Raw genomic sequence first — 10,698 nt, 5'->3', positions numbered from 1 at the left:
TATAGACAATGGCCCTGTAAGAAGGTAAAGTACCACAATGACCAACCAGCGTTACTTTCCCCAACCACTGTCTGGTGCCCAATAGATTTGGTTGGACTCTCAGGCATCATTCTATGGCCTCCTATGGATCATCTCGGTGAGATGAATGTCTGGGCATTAGCTGTGGTTGGAACGATGTTGCTCACACATCAGTTCCCCCCTCTCCATGCAGCTGATGTATCCAAAGGAACGGCAGTGCCGATACAGTTTGGGGTTAGCGGCTTCGCAGGTTCTGCCAGAGTGTAGCAAAGGAACATCCAGATTTAACAAATTACTGACAAAAAACACACTGACAACATATTTAATAAGAAAAATACCATGATTTAATAAGTTGAAATAAAAAATCATGAATACAAACAATGATTCACTTAAGTTTAAAAACAAGTTTAAAATCAGATCAGTGAGTAAACACAAGTTCTGTACTGATTATCTAGTAGCCATTTCTATCAAGCTACTATTGATTTCATTGTCAGTCATGTAGCAAGGAGTTGCACTAGATTTGGCGTAGGCTTTGATGACTTTATTTACTGCTTCCAGAAAATATTTCTCTGTAGCCATCTTCCTATGAGCCCTGATAGCAAACATTCCAGCTTCTGTGCCAACACTACGAATTTCCGCTCCTGTTGATAAAAGCAAATAAAAAAGTAAAAATAAAATAAAAAAAACAATAGTCCTCTTTTGTTTTTTAACCAATGCATTAACAAACAAATGATTAATTCAAAAGTTAGAAAAAAAAAGCATAAAAACACAGACACTATGGAGTCGCTATCAAAATAATCAGTATGACAAGATTCTAAATAAATACTATTCAGATTTATTTCTCTTATAACCACAGCATGGGGCTCAGCAGCCCAAACCAACCTAAGAAAAATAGACAAGGTTCAAAATATTGGTCTAAGGATAATGACAGGAGCAATAAAAACAACACCCATAAGAGCTATGGAGGAAACCGCTGCCCTGATCTCTGGATGAAAGAAGAGAAGTAAAAATCCTTTCCCAATTCACTAAATTGGAAACCTTGGAGAGGCACCCATTCAGAACAAAAATCCACAAAACTGGCACAAAAAACCATCTCAAAAGGACCAATTTCATACAGGAATCTCTAAACCTAAAAAAGAAACACCAACTTGAAAAAATTACTCTGGAATCCTCGATAAACTATAATGAATCTCCACCCTGGGACGAAAGCCCTCTTCCTACTATAAGGGACCATATTGAAAACATAAAAAGAAAATCTGATTACAGACCAACAGAGCTCAAGGAAATAGTGAACTGTTTTCTACATACCAATTACCCTAGCAATCAGTGGATCAGAGTTTACATGGATGGCTCATCCCATAAAGCCACCATAAATGGAGGAGCTGGAATACTTATCAAATGGCTAGATGGAGGAAAACTAGAAAAATCCATTGCAACTGTGTCACAGTCTTAGTTGACATTGCATGATCTAAAGTTCACGTCATGTTAAAGTTTAAAAGACCGTGAAATTCCTGATGTAGAAAACAGGAAGTAGAGTGAATAAAGTTGACTTAGAGGTCAGTCAAGTCAGTAAGGTCTTGCTCCCGGTACAGGAAGGTTGGACGTTTCCTCCTGGACTGGTGGATATGTATGCATATAGCATGAGAGTCGAAGGACTAGTCATTGTTGATTAATAATATTAGAGAGTTGATTTCATAATGTGCTTATTGGATATTAAGGTATTATTCGTATTTCAATGGATATCTATAGTTGAAGCTCCAGCGTCACTAGTAGTAATTGTTCTTATTGTTACCCGCTGAGATGCGGACGTGATTTGTTGTTAACGTATTGGATACTTTTGATACCGCTGTTATGCGGATATGATTATTATTTCTTGACTTGTAGCACTAACAAGGAGTGCAGTATATTATTATTATGTTGTAAATAAAATCTTCATGTTGTCTGCTGAACGGACTTGAGTCAGTCGTATAGTGTTTGTCTCGTCACGTGTCTAGAGCACTTCAGGAAGTAAGAACCCAGTATTACACCATTTAATCAGTCTCTAGTGTTCGTCCCGTGTTTCATTTACATTTTTGGTGGACAGTATGTTGTGTGCTAGACACGCACGGACTCAACTCAAACACCACTCAAGCGAAACCAGTCACAAGTATTCAAGTAGATCATCATTGAACTAACCTGAACTAACCTGAGCCTGCACTTTTTCACCGGTTGACCTGACCCGTATATACCAGAGTCCACTTTATCATTGACCAATTCGAACTTAACATCAATAGCTTGTATATTTTAAACCTGGTCAATGCTTATTGCTTATTGAGATTGAGCACGGCGTGACATCACCATCGGCAGAAACCGAAGACAGCTGACATTTGTGTGGGTGAAAAACTCAAGGCGTCGCTCGAAGACAGCTGATACATTTGTGTGGGTGAAAAACTCAAGGCGTCGCTCGAAGACAGCTGATACATTTGTGTGGGTGAAAAATTCAAGGCGTCGCCTGAAGACAGATGATACATCGTTTCCACGTGAGCGCTCGTCACCAACGTTTGACACGCTCTTGCATTGTCGAGGTCTCACCTTACATTGCTATACAGAAGGTCCTCCATTTAGACCTCTGTTCACTTATGGTCATTCTGTTTTTTCAGAGACTTTACATATTTGGATTATCTAAGCTGAAGTTTTCCACTTAAGTACTGTTGGATTATTTATACGAATGTTCAAGTACTTTTGGATTATTGATCTTTGACGTTGAAGTTGGACTAACTTGTACCTATTGGCGCTCTCCTAGTCATCGTTGTACGCCGAAGAAACACGTGCCTGCATTACTACACTTAACTCTTGGATTATCTTATTGGATTATTTGGATTACCCGTTGGACTTGTGTTAATTGTAAAGGTCAAGCGGAAATATTTTTTGACATTACTTGAGCATTTGAGCCATCTTATGGCATATGACTGGATTACTTTACTACTACTTTGATGCTCACATTGATGTGTATTCTCAATCGGATTACTTAGTTACCTTACCCATGGATTATTATGGAACTACTCAAGCTGTATTTGTATTTGACAAGCTACAAGAGAGAAAGGGATGAATCTACACTAGTCTACAAAAGAAAGAATCTGTAAGTAATAATTAAGAATTGGATATATGATTAATAAAGTACATTGATTTTGCTGTGGTACAGCAGTAATTGAAGTTGATTATATAGAGAGTTAGTGATAGATAACTCTTGGAACCATATTAATCTGATTTTCATTTTTTATATTTGTTACCTTAAAGGGCGGTCGGCGTGGGTCTGTCTTATGTTTTGAGACTGAAGCGGCACAATTTATTCGTTCCGTTCCATTTCACTTCATCTAATAGGGATCTTTAGGGATTTTCTTTTTGTTCTCCTAGTCCTAATAAGGTCCGAGTAGACCAGCCTTGTTCGGTAGGGACTTCTAGATCATTCAGAAATTTTTTGTTTAGTCGTATATAGTTTTGTTTGTACACTCGTAAGTGTAATTTCTCTTCGTATTCATATTGTTTGTTTGTGTAAGTCTTGTATTTCCATATCTGTGATTCTCCTGTCAAAGTCTTCTATTTATTGATTTCTTTTAAAGCAGACTGTATTGTTATCTATATTGTTTTTGTGTTTGTCACTTATCCTTTAATTTATCTCTTTATTCTCTTACTAATTTATTTTTTTTTCATTTCATTTTTTCACTGCACATATAACATGTTACAAAGATATATTTGAAGTAATAATATTGTGTACATATATACTATCCCTTGAATTAGAGCTTTATTTTTTTGAGCTCTTGTACTTATTTTGTATTGACACATTTACTCTGATTATTTTGTTGGTACATTTTGACGCAACACTTGTTACTATTGACTAATTTGTACATTACATCTAGCACAAATTAACAACAAGGTCTACTTTGTTTTGTTGCATTTTTTGAACTTGATTATTTTGTGAATATAATTTTGGCACAGCATTAGTCACTATTAATTATTTAGTACATTGTATTTGGCACACATTGATTACAAACTCAACACATTTATTGGCCATCTATTATTTAAATATCAAAGATACATGCAAAGTGAGACATTATTATTTGTATTTTGATAACTAAGCACTCACTACACAGTTAATACTACATACAGATTGGAATCCTATATATTTGTTGACTTTATACACGTTGAAGATTATTTAATATTTATTGACATTATACACACTTGAAGCCTAAGCCCATACCTATCAACAATGTCTACCTATGATAAAATCTTGGAGTTGGCCAGAGAAATGGAATTGAAGGGTGAAAAGAAAAGAGAATTTATCGAAAGAGAATTGGATGAATTAAAGAAGAAAGAACGTGAAGTAGCGGAACGAGAGGAACGAGCGGCAGAAAGAGCGCATCAGAAAGAAATGAAAGAAATAGAGGGAAAAGTTGAGTTAGCTAAACTGGAAGCTGCAAAAGTGAATCCGAACGTATTACAACTGACACAGCAAGCCAAACCATACGTTTCAAAGTTCCATAAGTTCAATGAGAAAAATGAAACTCTTGAAAACTACATCGTGCAATTTGAGCACATAGCCTCAACGTATGACATGTCTCCCAGAGATATGGCCAAGCACCTACTCGCCAATCTCGCAGGTGAACCGCTGAACATAATAGCCACCCTGACACCTGAACAAAAGACTGACTACAAGGCTGTGAAAAACAGACTCCTCGAACACTTTGGCAAATCCGAGGACCATTACAGAAAACTCTTCCGAGACATCAGATTGCAAAAGAACGGTGATTACAACAGAATTATTTTCGAAATTAAGCAAAATATCTTAAAGTGGCTCGAACTCTCCAACTGTGACATGAAGAAACCAGACCAAATCATTGATATGTTCTTAATTGACAGTGTACTATTGAATGTTACAGACAACGTTTTCACTTTCCTGAAAGAGAAGAAAATTAAAAACGAAACAGAACTCATAACTAACCTGAATTTATTCAAAGACAGCCATCCTAATCACACCATCGACAGAAGAGACCATCAAATAGCTGCCACCATTAACACTGATTCAAGTAAATTCAAGTACAGCAACAATAAAACCTGCTTTAACTGCGGCATAAAGGGTCACATAAAGAGCCAATGTAGATCAATCAACAGAAGCACTTTCCAATATCGAAGTGGCACATATCGGGACAATAAACATGACAACAGAAGAAACAGCAGAGCAACCCAGAGTTACAGCCCTAATGATAGAAGAAGGCAATACAACACCAACAACGATAATTACAACTTCCAGAACTATCAAAGAAGACAGCAATACAATACCAACAACTTTCAGAACTATCACAGACAGTCCAGACGTGATGGCCACGAACGAAACAGATACAACAGAAATACTTCAAACAGATGGCAAAGTAACAGCAACAATAGAATCCATAGCAGTTATGACAACTCAGCCGCAACTCTTAGAACTAATAGACAGGAACAAGTAGCGTTCATGAACTCATCCATGTCAAAGCTAAATTTTTATCCTGCATTTGTAAATGGAATGGTTACGAACTCACTACGAGACAGTGGAGCTTCATGCATAGTAATCAATGCAAAATTTTTGAAGCCAGGCCAGAAACTTAAAGACAAAATCAAGATCACATACGCAAACAAAGAAAAATTTGACATCTGTGAAACGGCCATTGTTCACATTGACTCACCATGGATCACTGGTGAAAGAAAGGTGATAGTTATGGACACACCAGCACAGGACCTCATTATAGGGAATGTGGATGGTGTAAGAGACATTAGTGATAAAGAAATAATGGATTGGCTGGAAAATAAACGTAACCAATTGGAAACATGCCAACCAATGACAACAAACATGTATTATACTGACGCCAAACAGAAAGAAAATATGTATACCCAAGCCTCACAAACTGATTCCCTCAATGAACTCATCAATTCAGAACCAGAGAGAGACACTGAAATAGCAGCAGTGCTAACAAGAGGTCAAATCAAAAGAATGAATAATCAGGACAGTCATATACACCCTGAAGTACTCAATATCTCAGAAGTCGGTGTAAGTAGAGAGGAACTAATCGAGGCACAACACAAGGATCCTCTGATTCCAATTCTATTAAAAAATAGGAAGAATGGAAAGAACAGCCATGACTGCATTAACGGTGTAGCTGTACGCCATAACACCACAAGGAAGCAGAGCAAACTACAAATTATCATTCCACAAGTATTGAAAGGAAAAATATTAGCAATGGCACATGATGACCCCTTGGCTGGTCACATGGGAAAAAGAAAAACATATGACAGGATCATTGATAGATTCTTCTGGCCCAAGATGAAAAAAGATGTACAACACCACATCAACAGTTGCACGAAATGTGCACAACAAAGGACCGCAACCAAAGCACCACTACAAAAGTCAGACGCATCAAGACATTTCTGGGACAAGATTGCGATAGATATAGTTGGCCCATTGAACATTAGCAGCAAGGGAAACAGATACATCCTCACAGTCATTGACATGTACACCAGATGGGCAGAAGCGTACCCCCTGAAAGACATCAGCGCAGACACTATTTGCTCAACACTTCGACACCTGTTTTTAAGATTTTCATTCCCAAACAAGTTGTTATCTGACAATGCCTCCAACTTCACATCTCAATTGAACAAGGCATTTGCCGAAATGTGCAACATAAGGTTGATACACAGCACGGTCTACAATCCGCAGTCTAATAGTTGCATAGAACGCTGGAATAAAACAATGAAAGAAATGGTCAGAAAGCTGCAAAATGAGAGTATGGACAACTGGGATGAAGTCCTGGAATATATCACATCGGCCTACAGAACAACACGGCATGAAACCATAGGATTCTCGCCTTACGAGCTGGTCTTCGGAACAATACCAAAAGGTCCACTCCAACTATGGGCTGAAAATATGCTGAACCTAAGCGACAGGAAAACATCACACCCGTGGATAGTTGAAACAAAGGAGAACCTTAGACACGCCCTAAAAACAGCAGAAATAAATATGCAACGTAACCTAGACAGACATAGAGAAATCAAAAATAGGAACAGAAAATTAAAACAGTTCCAGGCAGGAGATTTGGTTTTCGCAAAGGTGGAAGGTATAGGTAGCAAATTGAAATCTGATGGTCCCTACACTGTCGTTGAGAGGACTGGAAAGAAAACATACAAAGTCAAGAAAGACGACAAAGAAAAGCTTCTGAGTGTAGACAAACTAACAAAATTCGAACAAAGGAATGTGGAAGTAAACAGTATGCTAGTCGAAATTGTAACCCAAGATGACATAGAAACACAAGGGAACCCCGTTAATAACCTAATTTGTGCCATATACGACGAAGACAAACAGTATAAAATGAGCTTGGATAACTTCACCACTAAATTTCAGGATGTCATCACTGACAAGCTGGGTACAACAGACATCATCACACATAGGATAAAACTATGCACAAGCCTGCCAAAAAAGAACAAAGCCTACGAGATACCTCTGGCATACGAAGAACAAGTGAGAAAAGAGATGAATGATCTAATAGAGACAGGCAAGATCGAAAGATATGAATACAGCCCATACGCCTCTCCCATGGTTATAGTCAAGAAGAAGACAGGTGGTGTACGTGTTTGTTGCGACTACAGAGAGCTGAATAGTTGCACTGTTATTGATGCCGAACCTCTGCCTAATCCAGATAACATCCTTACCACACTCAGCAAAGCATCCATTTTTACAACAATGGAGCTGAACCGGGGATTCTGGCAGATCAAAATGGACGATTGTTCAAAACATTACACAGCTTTCCAGTGTACTTTACCAGGCATAGAAGGACTGTACATCTGGAACGTGATGCCCTTCGGCCTAGTCAATAGCACAGCCACTTTCCAGAAATGCATGGGCAAGCTGCTACAAGGCATCCCAAATGTGCTGTCGTACGTAGATGATATCTGTATCTACACTAATAGCTGGGCGGAACACCTAGAGACACTTGAAACAGTATTGCTAAGACTCAGATCACATAACATGACACTAGCACCCAGCAAGTTAAACATAGGCCAGAATAAAATAGAATTTTTAGGGTACAATGTAGCACATAATACCATCACACCAACATCAGCAAATATCACCAAGATAGCTAAGATTAAAGAACCCAAGTCAAAAAAGGATATCAAATCAATTTTAGGTCTGTGCAATTTCTATAGGAGATTTGTACCAAAGTATTCTAGCATTGTACAACCTTTGGTAGAACTAACTAAGAAAAAGTATAGGGGAAATAAAATTAATCTAGATGACAACAGTAGGAAAGCACTAGATAGACTTAAAGAGATATTCACTGAGAAGCTAGAGTTAACTACCCCTGACATGAGCCAAAACTTTATTCTATACACAGACGCATCTGATACAGGGATAGGAGCCTGTCTGTTTCAACAAGTAAATTCACTACTTAAACCCATCACTCACATCAGCAGATCACTAACTGAGACAGAAATAAGGTACTCGGTAATAGAAAAAGAATGCCTTGCCATAGTGTGGGCAGTAGTTAAGCTAAAGAGGTATTTACTTGGGAGATTTTTTACAATCAAAACTGACCACAAACCTTTGATAGCTACTAAGTCCAAAAGGTCTGCAAACAATCGAATAAACAGATGGATGTTAACTCTGTTAGACTACAAATTCAATATAGAGAGTATACCAGGTCATGAGAATGCAATTGCTGATTATTTGTCAAGATACACTGTTCATGCCAATGACGCATTTGAAAACAATGACATTGTTCACATAAGTCAAGAACTATAATTATCACACTATTTTACATAACACTAGCACCGTTAAGGACTCATTAGCCAGTACAAGTGTAATTTATTGAATCTGTTGATGCCATATTCTACATATAACTTTGATTGTATTAGTACAGATGACACTTTAAAAAGTCATGTGTCCAAATTTGTGCAAATATGTAAATTATTTTTTCATGAGTCAATTTGAACAGAACTTAGTCATATTGGAACCTGAGTATGTGACACTATTTATTGAAATGTATTTTTCATTTTTTTTCAAATGTACATAACCTTTGTAAATTGTATAGATTTGATTGTGACATTGATCTTCACTGATGAATTTATTTTCCCACATATCAGTTTTGAAGACTATTTGAGCTTAATCTATGGCTTGAAAAGATATACTTGATGATATGTAATGCAAAGACTAATTTTTTGAGAAGATTGTTTAATGAGAAAATTATTGGAGCATTATTGATGGCTCGTGAAGCAATACATTTGATGTGTGTCATAGACACTGACTTTTTGAGAAGATTGTATTTAATATGAGAAAATTATTGGAGCATTATTGATGGCTCGTGATGTAATATATTTGATGATGTGGTGTAGACACTGATTTTTTTGAGGAGAAGATTGTATTTAATGAGAAACTATTGGAGCATTATTGATGGCTCGTGAAGTAATATATTTGATATGTGTCGTAGACACTGATTTTTTGAGAAGATTGTATTTAATATGAGAAAACTATTGGAGCATTATTGATGGCTCGTGAAGCAATATATTTGATGATGTGTCGTAGACACTGATTTTTTGAGAAGATTGTATTTAATATGAGAAGTATTGAAGCATTATTGATGGCTCATGAAGTAATATATATAAGGTGTGTCGTAAACACTGATTTTTTGAAGAGATTGGCTCGAAGTAATATATTTGATTTTTGAAAAGAACATTGTATTTGATCGATGACGACTATTGGAGCAATATTAATGGCTCAAAGTAATATACTTGATATTGTGTAGCGTAAACTAATTTTTTGAGAGAAGATTGTAACTTATACATTTGTAAAGCAACTTGAGCTCACAGTAAGACATATGAGCCAAATGAATATCATGATAACGACCTTCATGCATTAATATGCTTATGACTTTGATGATTTAGATATGTTCCTCATATATCATCATTAAAGAATATATTTTCTTGACTTTCATGATTTAGTTGCATTGTCAAAACATTGCCATTATTTTCGTACACAAGTCATTGAGACAACATAACTATTTATTATTGATATATTTCACTTGCATTGATTTATTTGAAAGAACATTGTCAATATTTTTTCATTGGACCATGTAACCATTGTCAATATTTTTCATTTGATTATGTAACCTGATTGGATAAACTAAGTCTATTAGTATACGAGCATTTTTTACGGCTGCTCTCACTCTGTTGTAAAATTAATATTGAAAGCATTCTATTGATAAATTGAGAATTTACTTTGAAATTTTGTGTAAAGAAGAAACACTTGCTTTTTCAAATAATGTTGACAACTATGAGTATTGTCTACACAGACAAATATTTTTTCAAATATTGTAAGGTCAAATAGACCATATATTAGTCTCATCAAAATTTTTGATAGCATGATAAGACATGTGCAAGAGATTATAGCACATATTGTACATTTGTATAGATTATTTTTCTCAAAAGATGTGACGATACATATAATAGTATTATTACTTAAATTTTAAAAGATTTTTACAAAATCTTTTTTTGAGGGAAAGGGCGTAATGTCACAGTCTTAGTTGACATTGCATGATCTAAAGTTCACGTCATGTTAAAGTTTAAAAGACCGTGAAATTCCTGATGTAGAAAACAGGAAGTAGAGTGAATAAAGTTGAC

The 10,698-nt window shown here is 36.3% G+C and overlaps 1 protein-coding gene across 1 annotated transcript; it reads left to right on the top strand.

The window, feature by feature from the left end:
• The first annotated feature begins 4,264 nt into the window (after positions 1-4,264).
• Positions 4,265-8,824, top strand: LOC129926631 (uncharacterized). Its single transcript, XM_056031820.1, has one exon. The coding sequence runs from the start codon at positions 4,265-4,267 to the stop codon at positions 8,822-8,824; it is 4,560 nt and encodes a 1,519-aa protein (XP_055887795.1).
• The last annotated feature ends 1,874 nt before the right edge of the window (positions 8,825-10,698 follow it).

The sequence above is a fragment of the Biomphalaria glabrata genome, chromosome 1 (assembly GCF_947242115.1).
Source record: "Biomphalaria glabrata chromosome 1, xgBioGlab47.1, whole genome shotgun sequence".
Lineage (NCBI taxonomy): Eukaryota > Metazoa > Mollusca > Gastropoda > Planorbidae > Biomphalaria > Biomphalaria glabrata.
This window is presented reverse-complemented; position numbering and strand designations above follow the sequence as displayed.

Excerpts from the sequence above, each read along its gene's own strand:
- LOC129926631 (XM_056031820.1), top strand. The coding sequence starts at position 4,265 with ATGTCTACCTATGATAAAATCTTGGAGTTGGCCAGAGAAATGGAATTG.